We start from the raw sequence: 18,689 nt of genomic DNA on the forward strand, positions 1-18,689 counted from the left end.
TTTAAAGTTCTCAAACATACATTAATTCTTCTTTAGAAACTCTAATTCCCTCGGAGTCCCATGAAAACATCTCCATTTCTATTCGAATAAATTCTCACATCTCCAGAACGTTTTTACTTGATTTTAATGAGCGTAACACATATTTCTACATTGTTAAATCTTTCCTCTCCTCCCTTTTCATAGGATTTTTGCAGAAACTTGCAGGATTAATAAGAGCAAGCAAGAGGTGGGAGTGAAAGGCAAAGAGCAGACGGGACTCCAATTAAGGGGTGTATGTACCGTGGGGTCGTGAGTGCCACAAGGACATCGTTACAGCTCCAAGATCGCCATTATGCCACGACAAGGACGACCCTAACGACTCGAACCTCCGTGATTTATGATCCACCAGAAAATGTTCCGCAGAACGCTTCGTGGATTATGTATCCAACGGTCAACTTTACCAACTATACCTAGCTGGATTAAATTAACTCCTTCACACCCACGAACGAGATACCTAGCCTGATATTAACCGTTTAACCTTTTTAAACGTGATATTTTGCAAACTTAACCACCTGAGCCTTTGTTTTTCAAAATTTCCAATATATTTCATGAAAATTGATAAACCCCCCTCTACAAAAATGTGGACTGAGACACTATCTGGCATTTTAGTTGGGCCGATTTAACGATACTGGAGAGAATTATAATTTCGACGATACAACCCAAAATTACAACGTTTCCACGGGGAACCACCGCGTGTATCTAATAACCGAACCCCCGTGGTCACTTGGAACATAGCAGTTTAATATTTAATGGTCCCTGCGCCCTTATTAGGACCACCAAGTAACACGTGCTGTAATTTGAGTCATAGGTGCCTTTTAATAAATCATGGTAAGTGTTTAGATTAAACTTTAAATAAATAAACGTTTGCAAAACTTAATTGTTATATCGTTTAAGAATTAATAATAACTCTCAGAAACTATTCGATCCATTAATTTCCAAAGAAATCTTGAATTTATTGCAATAAATTATACATGTACCATAAATATTTAACGAAAGCGAAAAGAAACAGTGCTTTTTTTCTCTATAAAAACAAGCACGAGATCCAATCTCCGTGCAGAACATAAGAAAAACCTTAACAGACGTAAACTGGCAAACCGGTCCGACCTAATTTCACATCCTCCCTTTTCTACTCCAAATCCTCCCTTATCAAAGACGAGAGAGCGAAAGAAGTGTAACGAGCGTAACACCGTTCCACCGTTTTAAAGCAGAAATTAACGCCTGATCAGCGTCAGAATCATTTGAAACGTGGTCGCTATTCCCCGTTATCTAGCAACGAAAAACGGAGAACCGATAATCGTCACGGTCTCCCTTCCCACGTCAAATTCTCGTTACGGTTGATTAGCGAAGATCTATCGCGTCAAACTGTCTGATTTTGAACAGTGCCCGTGCCAGGTGGGTGGAGGCTGATTTATCGGTGACACGGAAGTCGTCAAGATCAAAGGGCATACGTTCTACAACGACCATGCTAGAAATTGCAACCGTGATTGCTGGTCGATCCTGATAACCAGACAATGAATCTTCATGCAAATGCATGTTTTTGTTGCGTGCAAATAAGGAAGTACAAGCTAGAGAGAAATTTATTCGGTATACGAGCATACCCTTTTATAGTAAAATGTAATATGGTTTGAAAGAATGCAGGTAATATAATGTAATAAAAGCTGAATGTAATATGGATAGAGTGTAATATACGTCGAAAGTGAATATTTATTTCATATTGCATGAAATTTTGTATTTTAAAGCACGAAAAATTTAATTCTAGAATTTTCGATTTTAAGCTTTGAAATGAAAAAAACATTTTAAATCTGAATTTTGACCTAGCAGAATGAGACAGCGATACTCGATTTGTCGCATTTAGTTTCGTTCGCGTATTTCGTCACGTAGTGGACCTATTAGAAAAGAATTTGGCGCGAACTCTTCTGGTGCGGGAACAGTACATTTACGCACACTAGCAGACATACGTATACAGATAGTTACTTACCTGATACCGTCAGATGGACAGTTCTGACTAATGGAGGATGAGCACTGACTTGACACTCGTACAGGCCACCGTCTCGTTCGGTCACCGTGCTCAAAAGCAACCGCCAATCATTCGGCTTCTCAAACTCCAACGAGAACCTGGCGTCGTTTGAGTATGTGTCCGGACCGTAGGTGAGCAAGTGAAGCTCCTCGCCTCGTCTGCGAACCCAGGACACCTGAAATCATACAAGCTGATTATTAGTAGGTGTTCTAGAATAGAATGCTGAGGCATAATATTTTCCTTAACAAAGCCTACTGTGCTCGATACTGTACAACAGAATTTCCTAATACAACACTAAAACATTTTTGTGAATATTTAAAAAAAAAATCAATTCACCTTGATATTCGATCATCGCTGGTAGATCTTCGGGAGGTTAGAACCTCCCGATTTAACTTGCAGCGACCCACCTCGTGTTTCTGGCAAATGCGTGTTCTTGGAGCACTATTTCCGGTAAAAAATAAAACGTTTGCTAAGGGCAACACTTTTGTTAAATGTATGTATGCCACAAAATAAAACGTAACGCATAGAGACAAACGCCATAAAGAACGTAATGGCGACGCAATTGAACGCAACCACCTTCAGAACGATCCGACACCGGATCGGTTGCCGCGCGCTGATTGGCTCCCGGCTAGGGACTCGACGGCTGGTAGCCAATGGATAAAAAATGTTCGACCAATCCGAACGGCCCGGTTGTGATAAATTCATATATCTCTTCCAATCATAACAATTTTTCAATAATTTCAAATTTCAGAATCTAAATGTAATATATAAATGGAGAAAAGAAGCGAAACATGAACCACGATCATTTGGTTAAAAGAGTTAAGATTTTCTTGCAATATAATATCACATGAAAGGCTATTCCTGAGAGATTCTACGACGTAAGAGTTACTGCAACGTATCAATTTGAAATACAAAGACGGCTTATAGCAATGTAAATTCAATGTAAATCGGACATCCTGGCCTCGTATGTACTCGAATTCAAACATCATTTTCCTGGATAGACGACAGCCACTCTCTTGATGCACACCTTCCGAGATAATCACTTTTCAGATGTACTACATTTCAAAGAGAATGCTAGTACGCCATGGACAGCTACATCCCAAGTACGCAGAAAAACCCTCAAGGAATAACCCTCAAAGTGTCCTAGTTTTCAACCGAAGGCCGAAAGAATACAAGCTTGATCTTTTTTCTTCAGATATCAAAGAATATGAGATATATCTTGCATCTTAAGGACGAGACGATTGACATCGTTTTTTAATAAGCAAAGGAAAATGATGAAACTATAGAAAAATAAAATAGAAAAAAAAGTATGAGATTTTTTGTGACGTTCAAAACCCTTTCCTTAGAATTTATTAAAATAATTTGACAAAATCTATATACGTATTCAATAATTCAATTATTATTCTGTCGTTTAGTATTGTTAAAAGCACCTGTGACCGTTCGAGTTTCGAGAAAATCGAAAATGTCTCGAGTAAAATGCCATTGGTACGATTTAATACGGTACTCGTGTTCCGTAGTTTGATACAGACGAATTAAAGGATCGTTAGGCGCAGCCGAATCGTTGAAATTCCGCTATTTCTAGTCGTCGACACAAAGGATAGCTTGAAACGGGCATCTACAGTCATTTGTCATTATTATAAAGGACTCAGCAGTGAATAATTACATCTTAGGAAACTTTGGCCCAGCCCGTACCTACCTACCGGTTACGTTTATCTTGATTCCTACGCGCGACACTTTGACCCGGTTGCTGCGATTAACAGTAACGGAAATTGTTAATTGAAATCTAATGTTCTGTTTTTTAATGACCCTCGACAAGTCTGGCTGAGTGAAAAGTTTACTTTAAATTTCATTACTACTATTCAATGTGATGATAAATATACATTGTGTTCTAAAAAGTTTCGGAGCATTTGGTCCATTCATTTTTCTTATAAAGAAAGAGAAAACCGACTTTGTTCATATTTAATAATTACACAAAATTGTAACGTATTTTTCCGCAAGATTAATATTTCCAAATAAAATAATAAAAAATTAGAAAAATATGTGTTTATAAAATGTGTTTTTATGTGTTATCCGTCTTCTAAAAATTAACCAGTAATTTCAAAAGAATACTTGCTATTTATTTTCACCTGCTTAAAAGATCAGAAACGAATATTCCAGCGCGTTTCATCGTAAGTGAAAAGCAACAGCACTGTCGTCATTAGGCGGGAAATAATGGTGAAAAGGTGGGAAAGGAAAAAAGAAAGTGAACGATGTACAGCACGTAGAGCTTCGAGTCTCGATAACAAGGCGTAATAATGTTTGCCTGTCGTTGCAGTGTCCGAGATAAATCGTCGCCCGTCGAATCAGCAGTTTAAAAATGCGAGATCGACGGAAAGCTGAACGTACTCGAGAGATCAGACAACGATCTCTGCTAAGGAAAGGATACAGATCCGATAAAACGCGATGCTACGATGAAACTGGAACGAATCGATCGTATCGATCTTTGATCGGTTATAACCGAACGTGACCTGTCTGCTGGAAATGAGTAGTACCCTCACGTCCACTAAACGAGCCTGAGAAAACGAATTATTGACCATAATGTACTATACAGGCTTGTCCCAAAGGTATTTTATACATCAAAACAGAGTTTTACGAGGTAAAATCATTCTCGGTTATACTACTATCCACAATTTATGATTACTCGGTAATTAATAAATTTAAAATTTCATATAATTAATTAAGTACATTTTTATTGAATGCCAGCAACAAATTTTATGAGTTGTTTGCATTGTTTTCAAGCTGATTATGAATAAATGAAATTATTTTAAATTGAAATTATGAATTTTAATGCATTTTACTACTCGATTCAATGTTATGTAAAGTTGTACCTAGAAATACCTGGAAATAAGTGGTCGATCCCTTGAGACGATCGACCAATCGAATAGTGTTCAGAAAACTTTAATTAGCTCTCGGATTCTATTGACGAACTGCTGAGAAACTTCGTTCTTAAAGCAAAGAAACGATGGTGACCCAGCGACACCGACAACAAAATGGTGCAAAACTGGGATAGAACGATAAAATATTAGAATTCCTATTAATTTCTATTAAAATCGTTACAGCAATAATAGCTCCATTCAAAGGAACCTTGCAATTTATCAAAATCCTGCCCCTAAAAAAAAGGTTACCCACTGACTTTTGCAAATAAACTTATTTCATACCAATAGCATATATGTACTTTTTTTCTAATTAATGAAATACTGCTTCGTTACAAATTATCGGCTTGGAAGGGATTAGTATGAGTAACTTTCTATTTATGTACGTACGTTTCTCTCGTTATTGATGCGTCTATTGTAGGATCCATCTAATCAGCTTAATTATATCGTGGAAGGTGAATTCGTTCGACGCACGCAAATATCTCAAAGTCAAATGGAAGTGTATTTCTGGATACGACATTGTAATTATTGTAAGTCCTCTGCTGTCCCATCTAATCTCCTTGAGAGTTTGCAGAAGCACCTTGAGGCGTTCTATATCCGAACTATTATTCAGCCCTCGGTGGTTGATTAGAACTTTATAGGCTCATTATGCTAAGGTTATCTTCGTTTCACGATTTAAAAGCTCTTCCTTGTTTTACTCTTTATTACTCCCTCGACTAAATCTTACATTGTTTGAACCTACACTTTGTACATAACAATTGTCCAATTAACGGTGCGTTAATAATCTAGTGCGATAAAAATTATAATTATAACTCAGAGATTGCGAGGCCCAGGGTGAAAATCGAAATTATTCCAATTTTATTGGTCAAAAATATTAAATTGCTTTTTGCAGTTATTTAAATTTCATTTAAAATAATTAAATTCATTGGAGGCTGTTCCTTTGACTCTCTGATTTATATCTTCCAAATTGTCTGTTTACGAATTATTTACAATCTCAATTTTATGATTGAATTTAATTGGAACGGATGCTTTTCGTTGATAATAATTTCTAGATGTTTAGACTTCGTATTTGGTAGTGGACAAAGTTTCATTCAATAACAGCAATTGAGAAATTGAAATATAACGATAATGAATTGGTATGATTAATGAATTATTAATGGAAGAAGATTTGATTAAATTTTCCAGGTTTATTGAAATAGTTTTGTCATTATATTGGAATAATTTTAACTCTGATGATGATCAGTATCTCTCACACACTGTTAAATATTTCAATATACATAATTGGAAATCGCCACATATTACCATCAGTATCGTTGTACATTTGCAATTAAATCAGGCTCCCCCAGGAAAATAGTAATGTCCCGAAGAAAATGACAATGTAACGCAGTGATGCGCTTGCATGGGGTTTTTTCTCAGTAGAAGATCATATTTTTATTATATTGTTAAACACAAAAAAGATGATTTTTAATACTTTTGTTCGTGTTTTCAAAAGATGCAACATCCTTGTAAGTTCATTATAAATTATAAATCAAGCATCGTTTAGGTAAGGGAGAAATTTTGCTAACCACTAAAAGGAAACTTTAAGTCTTTTCAGGTGATAACCAAAACTTTCCAACTCCTTCTTAAGCCAACTTATTAATATCCTTGCCGAACTTATTAATATAAAAAAAAACTGTAGCTACAAAACAAGTATAAATTCAAAATTTTAGAAACGGTTCTTTGATCTTGCAAATTATTCGAGGCTCTGTTTAATTACGTTATACATTTAGTCTTTTACTAATTAGTAATTACTGAAATTAGTTTATTCTATACACATTGAATTAATGCAAAGAAACTGAAGTATCTATAGAAATATAATAATTTATAAATACAGTTTTTGTTAATCAATATTATGCTACTTATTCCATTACCAATTATGGTTATTTCTACCATGATATTCAACGCGGTAAATCCGCTGACAAAGTTATCTTTGTGTCATGGATTCAATCTCGCTGGAAAAAATTCTCAGTCTTTTTCTTTCTGAGAGTACTTCAGCATAATGGAATCGCGGTTGTTATCACTGGAGTTATGAATTATCCTTCGAAAAAAGTATCCACGCCAATGGACACAGGGAGATGAAAAATTTGACGACGTGGCGAGTAGATGGAATATGAGTACCTACCTACGCTCGGTGAAGAGATATAAAATTAAACAATTTACAGAGACGGCTAATTTAGCTTATGGCAAAATTATACCGTAGCCGAGATCGACAGCACTGATACATATAACGCAAACACTAGGATAGGAACTTGTCTGACATGAATCTTCCACGGTATAAATCTGTCCGACTCTTTTAACTCTTCCTATCTGTGGCCAGGACACGTGAAATAAAAAATGAAGAGATTTTACAATTTGATACTCGATGATTCTTTTCTTTTATGAATAGACAAAATTTATTTTCGGTAATAGTTTAATTATAGATTTTATAAATCAAGTTAATGAACTATTTGGAACGAAATCGTAGCCTCAGGTTGAATGACCTCGAGGTCGTACGGTTAGATCTAAAGTTGGACAGCCTGGGGGTCATAAATTCCAAATTGGACGCTTGTGGAATCGTTGGTCTCCGAGCTATCATCTACAGACAAATAAAATACAGTATTCCACTAAAAAGTAAATAAAGTTGACTCTCTTCTTTCATTAATTCTTCCTAACAGAATAAAATTCCAACTATTGTTCTACAAAACTTTTGTAAGAAACTTCTCTAATTCATAATTATCATGATTTCTGCACACAATATCTTCGAAACTACTGACAGAATTTAGCAGGATGAAGGAAGTCCTGGAAAATCCTTCGGTACGAGGGTAGCCCTAAACCGTAGAAGCGAAAACGAGATATGAAAAAAAATCCAAAGGATGAGAGAAGATCAGAGATGGGTCCGAGTAAAAGTAGTCTTGAGCTCGGATTAATCCAGCAGCAAACAAAGATACCGAATCCTCTTTAACCTCACCCTCGTCTCAGTCATATCTTTTCTTTCGAGCACCCTCTATACCGCCTCTCCTTTCTGAACCGACGTTTCTACCACACGGTCAATATTAACATAAATCACATTAACCACTGTTGATCTGGAAAAATGGATGAAAGAAAAAGAAGCATCATCCGTATGGCTTTATAATTTGCGGTTTAACATGTTGACTATCAATTCCGTAGAAATCCATTACCCATGATATCAGAAATTCTTGTATTTATTTAATTAAAAATATTCCTACAAAAAATTTTTTCAAATTTTCTTCAAAGCTTATAATGTTAAATCCGATTTTCTTTATTTTTGATTATTCATAGCAATGTGATCTAAAATTTTCAGAAACATTCCAGTATATACGGAAAAGAAATTTTAATTTCTTAATATGGGGCAGCTGATTTTTCTGGTTCTCCACTCACCCTTCTAGCTGTGCTACTGCATAAGTTGGTAGAGAACAAAACAACAGTTAGAGCATCACAGTAACAATTTCACCAGTATTTCTGTCTCTCTCTTTTGCATCGCTGCGATTCGCTCGCAGGCAATTAACGTAGCATCGGCTTACTTGTTAAGCTAATTACACGTGTACAAACTTCTAGTGGCTGTTAGACGAGAGGACCGTCAAAAGTTCACCTCTGGTCGTTATAAGTGGGAAAGTAGCTAGTTTCCAGTGACTTCCACTGCCAACATCAGTTCATGAGATCCATGTACTTAGCCAATCATGCTGATTCTTCGTCTAATCTGATTTTCTACTTTGGACTGACATTTTAGTATTACATGTATGTACCTATTATTATATTCGTTAGATTTTGATCGAAAATTTGTAGATTTTAAACTTCTACAAATTCTCGTATAAAGAGCTAAAATTGTTATCAAATTGTCCAATTCTAGTATAGACAAATAACAGCATTGTCATTTGCTAAATAATCACCTCTACGAACATAATGAGAAACCACTAGGACATTTAACGAACTTCAGACATGGGTCGATTACCTCCCACCGCGTGAGTCAATCAAAACACGGGCATAACAGGAGATCAGCCGGGTCTAAAGTGTCCCATTATATTAAAATTATTGATCGTCGCTGTAGAGTACGGTCTTTTGTTGCTGTTAATGAAGTTTCAGATAGAATCGCGTTTCCAACCTCTTAAGACAACTGACAGACTTGCGGAAGAAGTTTCAGGAACTTGTATCTTCTAGGAGGCAGCAGACGACCTGAAGACTTTGTCTACGGTTTTGTGAAAAGTTCTGCGATACATAATTAGGAAACTCGAGCTTCTGCAACTAGTGTTCTAGATTTGCCAACTTTCTATTATTATTACTATTATTCGAAACTTTTAAGTCCTTTTAGAGATCGGCAATTAATGACAATCTATTCTGAGAATTTTGTTATTAGAAAGAGATGGTCTATGAAAGTGCACGCTGAAGAGAGAGTTTATGGACACTTAATATTAGCTGTCAAGCTATATTAGCTTTTCTTTCCATCTCTGCACGGTACATTTTCAAATTGAGAAACTGACAATTCATTAGTGCCTGCGAATGTACGCCCTTACTACTCTATAATATAATTTAATTGTCCGTTAAGGATTTTAATACGACGAATAATAGACAGAATGAACAACTGCAATCTTGAATTTATGGACTTTTTAATGAGGTGAATATCGTCGGTGCTGCCGAGATAATTGTTTGCTTGACTTCTTAACAAAGTTGGTAAAGCAGAGAATCTCAGATTTATTAAGTTTTTCAATATCCAGTTCCTATGATCCCGCCACGTAATTCGTATACCGTGAATAATTAAGTTAATTTGATTTTTCTCGCAGTCAACTAGGCAGTTTTTAAATTATTAACTGCCCGAAGCAAAACGACGCTAACTTCTGTTTGTAGTTCGAAGTTTATAACGAAAGAAAATTTACATTTCATCCGAGCGTAACTACAATCCAGATATCAACAACACCATTAATATTATTCTGTGTTAATGAAGCAAGTTTTTTCGACGGGATAATTGGAACAAAGAGTAAAGTTTCCTCCTGGTACATTGCCAAGTTTTGATTTCAATCGAAGTTGAAAATCACGTTCTTTTTATCTTATACTCAAAGAAAAATGATGTTTTAAAGTATCAGAGACGAAAATATTATTGCTACATTGTTTAAACCTTGTGTAAAATTTTGAACAATATTAACTTGGTAAAAATCACATTACAGAAAATTTGGAAATTCAAAAATTTCAAAATGTTTTTCGATTTTTATATACCACCTTAGATATATTTTTTTGTTACCAAACATTTCAATTAGACTATAAAGAAATATTTATTAATTACTTTAAATTAAAAAGAAAAGTTTGTTATCAGTCACCCTTAATCAATTATTGGATAAAACTACTTCTCCAAGTCCATTGATGGAACCATTCGTTCTATTAGAAATCGGAAACAATTGTGCAAAATTTTCAGACTAAACAGAAAGCTGGCAGTTCTCGTTCAAACGCAATGAAACAGTCTGTTTCGATCGATCGATCTAACGTTCCTCCACTTAGAAAGATTGAATTCCAAACAGCAATCGTGAACGGAACCGCGTTCCCCGTTTCGAGACAGCTTCCAAAGCATCGTCGTTACGACTTTGTACAGAATTGCTGAATTCGACGATTTATCGGTCATGCCACAACAATAAGTGCACAGAAACATTTACTGCCTTCTTCTTGCCACCGTTCGTCTTTTTATCGTCATTCTGTCCTATGGAACCGTCAATGTGACAATGGAAACAACTTTTGCTTGTCTCGCGAAGTTTTGATATCAATTGAAAATTTCTTAATAACATTCAGATTTCAAAACATTAAAATTGAAATTTCACAATCAGTAATCTAACTCAAACTGTAAGTAATTGTTTATTGACTAAGTAAATTACTCGCTTAATTCATTAGAAGTATTAGAAACTTTATCCCTAATTGAAGTTTAATTCATAAAATGATGTAATTATTCGCCTTAAATTTAAGCAATTAACCTGTAATTTGAACAAATTGAGAAGACCATGATAGATAAGCTTCATCAAAGAATTAATAACCATTTTCACGCTTCAATTTCAATCAACCTCGTTATCTTTCCGATTAAAACCAAACTGACGTTGAATCGATACGAACAGTTTCTCTTCATTCCGATACAAGCTCCATTAGAATAAAATAAAACCACTCTAACTTGTGGGTAATGCGCCGTTCAGTTACATTTACCTCGATAAAAGGTACACGAGTATGTAACATCGATAAAGGTTTTTCTACTCGATCTGCCACGAAATTAAGAGGAAAATATTTGGGTCGCCATTTGTGGAATTTTCTTCGTTGCAACTTCCGTAACGGGTTAAAGTGCCAGTCCTATCTGAAGAGAAAGACCCGACGATGCGAAACGGAAGAAAACGCAACGAAATATCTTCGTGGAAAACAGAGGTAACGACGCAAAGCTTTTAGTAACGCAGGAAAACAGAAAACAGAGAAGATAGTTGAGAACTTGCTACGAAAGAATCAGAGCATATCTGATCTATCAACTTTCCTATATAACATTTAAATTTACTCTTCATAAATTTATACATACGTTACTAATCGGGATAAATTAGGAACAAAGAATTATTATATTAAATTTAATCCTACCCCCCAGTTGTAAACGAGTCTTTTGATGATCACCTATGTATTTATAATTACTTCCACTATTGGTATTTTGAAAAAGTGTAACAACGTTTGTTTCCACTGTTCGCGCAAATCGAATTGATGGTTGCTAAAAAGTGAGAAAAAGGAAAGAGACAGAAAGACTTACTTTGAGAGGATCCTGCAGGTTCTGCACCCTGCAATGCATGTACACTTTGGCACCGAGTTGCACGGTTATGTTGCTTTCTGGATCTTCGAAAAAGGGTCTTGGCTCGGGCGTGCCGCTAGTTTCTGTCGCAAAACTTTCCACCTCGTATACCTGTAAGTTAAAAGAGAACACAAAAAGTTTATCAAACGTGCCAACGTTTCTTTGCCATTTCGTACAAATATCGTTTCTCGTAATTGTGAAAGAACTCTTCTGTTGCGTGATAAATACAAATAAAATTTCTTTATTAAAACTTTTATGAAGAGAGAAGTAATGTCATGGTCTGGACAAAAAGCTTTCAACTGTACAAAGAAAGAGGAAAATAATATTAGCTGGTGCTACAGGTGGTTCTGAAACAAACTAGTATATTTTTCCAAGGAAATCATATTACTTGGGATAACATGTTTCAAGGTGGGTCACACGCTTGGATTCGGTTTTATATTATACTTTGGAGAAAAATGATGGCACAAAAAGCTGAATTTAATATACTCTTCTATCATTCTTCTTTCAGATTTTTTGCAACCATAAGAAAGACACTGCTAGAAAATTACCTGAACAGGGGTTTAAAAATTCACCCATTTTTTTGTACAATATATTCTATCAAAAGTTCAATAATAAGCATTTGACAGATGAATTTTACTTAAATTGAAATTTCAATAAAACTCTTCAAAGGACTTTATTATTTTAAGGTTACATAAATATTTAAGAGATCTCAAAAGGTGTCAGGAAGAGGATGTTGCTTTGTAAGAGAAGAAAAGATAAACAGAGAGGTGTTAAAAATACTTTGGTGTTCTTACGAAAAGACACTCGAATTGCTCATTTCGATTATACAGCTGACTTACCTCGGTAAAAGGCGAACTGAGCTCATCCCAGAACGATTTGGGCAGGTTTTCCAGTCCGGGAAACGGCTTAGCACCTGAAACAATTTCAAATCAGATTATACGTGTCCTAACCAAGGCTATATCACATAGGTACGACGATATAATTAAAACGTACCGGTAAATTTACTACTACTCCCTATCCCATCCCCTTTCCTGTTATAATTAATGCACGATACTCTCAGCTATTCAAATGAATAGAATCATGGAGGCTTGATTAATCGAACCATGTTCTATAACTTCCGTCGGATAATGAAGATTTTAATGAAAGATGAAGAAACATGTCACGGTAATTGAATTCGATTAAATCTAATTAAAGCTCTATCACTTCTTCATTAACCCTCAAAAGACGGATTCTCTATGAGCGATATAAGGTTGCTTTGATCCGTAACGATGTTATTATAATTGATTAATACATATAAGAATATATCATTTATGCTAAATCAAAATGACCCAACATTCCAGGAGCGAAGGTTCAAATTTGGAGACTTTGAAATTTGAATTCATTTGAATAAATTTTATAATATTCAATAGTTACAGAAATATGTAACAAACTAATCCTGGATTCAGCTTGCGAAGATTAGTAATACATCTATCATGACACTTCAATGTTGCGAAGAAATGCGGACAAAGTAGAGTGATAAGAATGATAGCTAATAAAACTTCTCAGGCGACACTGTTATAAATTAAGTTGTGAAAAGTCGTGATCAATGTCAGACGTGACTTTATCTCGTATTTTCATGCGGTGCAACAAAAATGTTTGTAGAGAAGGCAAACAGCGAGCGGCGACCACGTCGTTAGCGTAACAGACGCAGAAAATCGAATTACTATGGAAACAATCGCGAACTTGGGAGAACGAGTGTACTGCAGTGGAAAAGTTTTTCACTTTCCACCGAGTAGAAGGCAAACTCTGCTCGCCGCTTGTCGACGGATAGAATGGCCTTATCAGCAACGAGCACACGCGACTCTGCTGCGAGTTTCCAAGACGATGCACATAAATGTATTCTCCTCGGAAGGTTACACAACGAACCAGATAGCAGAGAAACAACAGCGAACTTTCGTTAAAATAAACGTTTTCATGCGAACCGGAGAAAAAATATATGTATGTATCTATGAAACATGACAGCAGTCGATATTCCTCCTGATCCGTACAATTATTGAGACTTTCGTGATACCAGAACTGGGGTACGCTTGAAGAAAACACTAGATGTACAGCGTGTTTCAAAAATAAGTAAATAAAATATTATTGTGTAGGAGAGGGGAGAAAAAGATACACTAGCGCAGTAACTCGTTATAATTTTCCAACTGTACCATCGTCTTTTGAAACTTTCTTCGGTAGATTCTCCGACTAATCGTTCTTTCATCACGATTCAATTTTGTCGGTGAACACGGTGCGCGAGTTAATTCAATCACCTTTAGTTCGCAGCTGCGTGCTTCTCTGGTCGGTTCAACCATAACGACACGCGTGTGCTCGTGCATACATCGATACAATTCTTGCATAAATCCCACGGCGATCGCGCGCAGCATTCGCCACAGACGAAATTGAAACACGCGCGTGCTCTTCCATTTGTATTCCAGCCAGGAGAAACTCGCCTCCATTTGTTAATTTAACCGCCACGCTTTAATGCTATCATTCCGACTCGATGTTCCGTATATTTCCACCTCGATTCAATGAAACGTTTAAAAACCGTGTTAAGCGCTACCGTAAAAGCATAACCGATTATCATTTCGGTTGAAATGTGCGACACGAAAGCGTTCGTGAAATTTTCTTTGAATAAATTTTGAACATTTAATCGCACTGTTGTACATTTTTACTAAGGTAGGTAAGTAAATACATATGTAGTTTCTAAGCAAAGGGAGGAAAAACTGAGTACATAGTAAGGGAACAGAAGGCCTAATTAAGTTACTGGCACTAGTGTAATCTACTGATGTAACTTACTTTTACCAATTTTCCATATTCAAATTAAACCTAGACTCCATTTCCCATATTTGAGAAAATAAAATATACCGCGTTCGATTCAAACATAGAAAGGTTCACACCTTTCTTGGCGCGTTATGTACTATCGAAAGGGAAGAAGTAATAAAGTCAGTTTCCAACGTGTCTGCTCCTTTGAACCGGAACCGTGGTAACCGAGCAATCTCGTCGGTTATAAAGGCGCGTCGAAAGAGACACACAGGCCAACCACAGTGAATAAAAGGGAAGAAAAGTAGAATTCGAAAGACCACACGAAAAGGGCAATATCTTTTTCCATCGAATTCGGCGATTCGAACGGTTTCCCTTCTTCCGGAACACGAGCGACGAATACTTTTCATCAGCTCGAACACCGAGGAGATACCTTTCTTTTTCTTTAACGCGTCCGAAAATTATTTTCCTCGGCTGATCGCTCTGATTCCCCAGGTTTCGGACCCTTTCAATCTCCTCTCTGGCTTCTTTCCTCCAGGTTCTAACTATTTCTTGAAGAACGACGGGATAATCCTGGAGAAATTTATCAGCCACGGCAAAGAACTGGCCCCTATTTCGTCTTTTTCTGGCAGGACCAATCTCGCGAACTGAATTCTCACGGTATGCCACACAGAGGTAAGAAGGAAAGAAGGAAGGAAGGAAGGAAGTTCTAATATCCGCTAGAAAAGACGAAGCACATAATCTCTACGAAAGGATAAACCCGGTTACCGGTCAGGATTTCGAAATACGTCTTGGGAATGTCGCCCGTGGGATTACCCAACGGGTCCAAATGAAGCGCGAGCAGAGCGTGCGATTTAAAGAGAATTGTTTTGGAATAGACAATCTGATATTACTTACAAAAAGTATTAACCAATTATGTGAGGATTTCTAAAAGGAGTATATGACAGTTCCTCGACAGGCTATTTTTCAGTCAAGACGTTAAATAAAATAATTTTTCACGATAATGATAAGTTCGCTTGAAGGACATACTGTAGTAGGTCGTTGAATTCATTTATATCGTTTAAAAAAGTAAAAATAGCTTTAACTTTGCATCGAAAAATTTTTTAAAAATCTTTTTTAAAATTTTTTAAATTCCAACATATAGCGACTAAAAGCTACCGTTATTCGATTAATTTTTATGGACACATTTTTTTTATCATGTTCCCGGAAATCCCTGAACAATCATGGCGAGATGTAACTGCTACATTTTGTGGAGTTATACTATAGAAAAGATCTAACAAGGATATTAATCTAAAGTTAAATGTATAATTTTGAAATGAAACAGTTTCATACATCGGAAGGATAATTTTTAAAAGGACAGTGTAAAATTAAGATAAATGGAGTAAAATTATTTTGCTCAAGGATTTCTTTTTCGAAGAAAAAAAATTTCAATTATACTTGTTCTTGATTTCTATCCCCAACATTAAAAATTGTCTTGGATTGAAAAGTGGCTTGGACAGAACGCAACTTGTCGCTTAATACACCTTCAAATTTATGGATCCTATCGGTGGTCATAGAATTTATGGGAATCCAATGCCTTAATTGGAAAATTATAGGACAATGTCTGGAAACCGATCGTTCGACCTACGGCTCGTTATTCAACGTGTATAATCTGCTTCCTCACTGGGTAACCGACTTTCACGACCGCACCTCGATATTTTCGATAAGGGACACCGCGGACTAACCAGGACCATCAGCCACTAAAAGGATGAATCAAATTCTAATCAAACTTTCTTTTTATTATATCACCTTACCGCGCAACGTAAAGTGACTCAAATCACTATTTCCAATCAAGGCATCATTTTTCTAAATAACGAGTTTTTTTAGAATTGCAAATATTAATTAAAATAATAGCATAATTATTTTTGAAAGTAAACAGTGTTGTCTACTCACCTAATGAAGTGGCGGCCCACAAAACGTGTAGCTGGTGAACCAAAATGGAGGCCACCACGGCCGAAAGACGACTCAACATCGTAGCTGATTCTCAGCTCATTTCTGTTTCGAAATTTGAAACAGGGCACCTCTGTTCCCTTTTTGATCTAAAATTCGAAAACAACAACCGTTAATCGAAATTCATTACTTCATGAATCATTTTTTATTAATATTTCTCTAATAAAAATCAACAAAATATTCTATGATTTCTGTTAAATACATTTGGTATTACAATGTTTATGTTAATCTTAATTTTAACGAGAAAAAGACAATCTATGATAATTATTATTTTTATTCTTATTTATTCCCATACTGTGCAAAACGTTCTGCATAAATCCTAATTCTAATTCAGCGAAGAAAAGAAACATGAAATAAATTTGTTATAAAGGGCAACGTACGAGGAGGGTCGAAATTGATATCTGAAATTGAATCTTATCGCATGATAATTAAAGATAAAGCACCGGACAAGACGAATGCGGTCGTTAATTATAGCCGGTTTCCTCGGTCTACAATGTCAAACGATCCTAGCAAGCCTACGGAAATCCCTCTGGACTTCGAAATAACACCTCCGGTTGCCTGGGGCTGACCCAATCGGGTTCACGGAGACACAAAGCCTCCCTAGGCAGAGATCAATGCTTTACTACGACCATCCACAATGTCTGTGTCCTAGAAAAACTGCCCAACCACTTTCGGCTCGGATTTACACCATTTGGAAAATCTGAAGTATGTCCTTCTTTTAGATTAAACACGAGCATGTTGAAGATATATGTATGTAGAAGTACACTTATCCATCTTCTAATAATAAGTTGTAAAGTCCGCTGACAGAAGCAATCGTAGCGATATATATATCAGGTACAAAAGACCGTCTAAACTTTGATCATCAACTTTTTGTCTCTATCGCGGTTCTTCAGAGTCCGCCAGGTTGCAGGGATTTCGCGAGGCACAGAAGAAAAGAAAGTTTTTCTTTCGTCTGAACTGGGAAACACCGTGCGCCAGCAACACCTGCGTGAAACACTGAAATAATTTCGAAAGTCTAAAGAGAAACGACAGCTGTTTCGATGCTACGATGCGAGAAATTGCTTGTACCTGGCTCACGGGTACAAAAGCTCCCGCTTACACGTTGGAATTGAACGTTAAGGTGGGATACGAGGGGTGATGGAGTCGATGAAAGGGTTGTCGGAAGGGGGAGAAAGGTGAAGGGGATTGAAAGTTCAAGAGTTGCCGATAGATTCATTAGGACGGCACCGGTAACTCGACGGAGAATCGTGTTTTCGGTCGAACTTCCGGTCAAATTGAATCACGTGGAATTTCGTGGTAACAATCTTCTATTTGACTTCGGGCAGACCGTCTGATTTACCGTGCCCTTTGAGTCTACATACGTCGTTCAAAGTGGTTTACCTCTCGGCGACTCACTTTGTCCGGTTGACGAGCTAGTTCTTGTCACGAATTATTCGAAACGAACGGTTAAATTGGTCTTTACCATCGATTTCATGATAAACTGCACACTTGTACACGTGTTTTTAACTTTTACCAATAGTTCCTTTGCTTCTGCTGTACTATCCTAGTATCCTAGCATTCTAACATTCTGGGGATTTAATATTTCGAAATTGAAAAATTCGAATTTAGATTTTTGATTTTGAAAAATTTTATTTATTCATTTTCATGCTCGTTAATCGATTGAATTCAGAAACATAAATTAAGCGAGGCTAATTAGATCTGAGACGTTCTTTGAGAGGGTATGAAATCTACGGATCTTTATGGAAGCGTCCGATATGGAAATTTCCGATAGGAAGATGGACAGATATGTGTTTACTCTTGAATGTTTTTCTGGGCGGACGTCTTGTAGCAACGAATCGATCGGTTCTGGCAGTGGAAGCTCGGGCAATTGTAGTTTCGACCAATGTTTGCTCAATAAACCTCTGTGGACCCGACAAACTAACCGCTATTAGCCGCGGGCTCTCCAGCTGGAAGTTATTAATTGCATTGGTAGCACGGCTGCCCCCGTGTAAACCATTGGGCACACGAGGAATTAGGGTGTTTCTAGTGAATCGCTGAATAACTGAATCGTGCCACTTGTGCACGTCCCCTACTTTGACGACGTATTACCATCGGTTCGTTTCCGATTATTAAATTTCCTCTGCATCGC

General features: G+C 36.6%; 1 protein-coding gene across 1 annotated transcript in view; it reads right to left on the bottom strand.

The window, feature by feature from the left end:
- LOC114876047 (peroxidasin-like) overlaps window positions 1–16,644 on the bottom strand; it is a 102,591-nt gene extending 85,947 nt beyond the window's left edge. The window contains exons 1-4 of the mRNA XM_029187054.2: window positions 16,505–16,644; window positions 12,634–12,707; window positions 11,756–11,905; window positions 2,018–2,231 (exon numbers count right to left, since the gene is read on the bottom strand). Coding sequence (XP_029042887.1) covers window positions 2,018–2,231; window positions 11,756–11,905; window positions 12,634–12,707; window positions 16,505–16,583 — 517 coding nt within the window. The 5' untranslated portion in view covers window positions 16,584–16,644. The remainder of the gene's footprint in view (window positions 1–2,017; window positions 2,232–11,755; window positions 11,906–12,633; window positions 12,708–16,504) is intronic.
- Between the last annotated feature and the right edge of the window lie 2,045 nt (window positions 16,645–18,689).

Source organism: Osmia bicornis, chromosome 3 (genome assembly GCF_907164935.1).
Source record: "Osmia bicornis bicornis chromosome 3, iOsmBic2.1, whole genome shotgun sequence".
Lineage (NCBI taxonomy): Eukaryota > Metazoa > Arthropoda > Insecta > Hymenoptera > Megachilidae > Osmia > Osmia bicornis.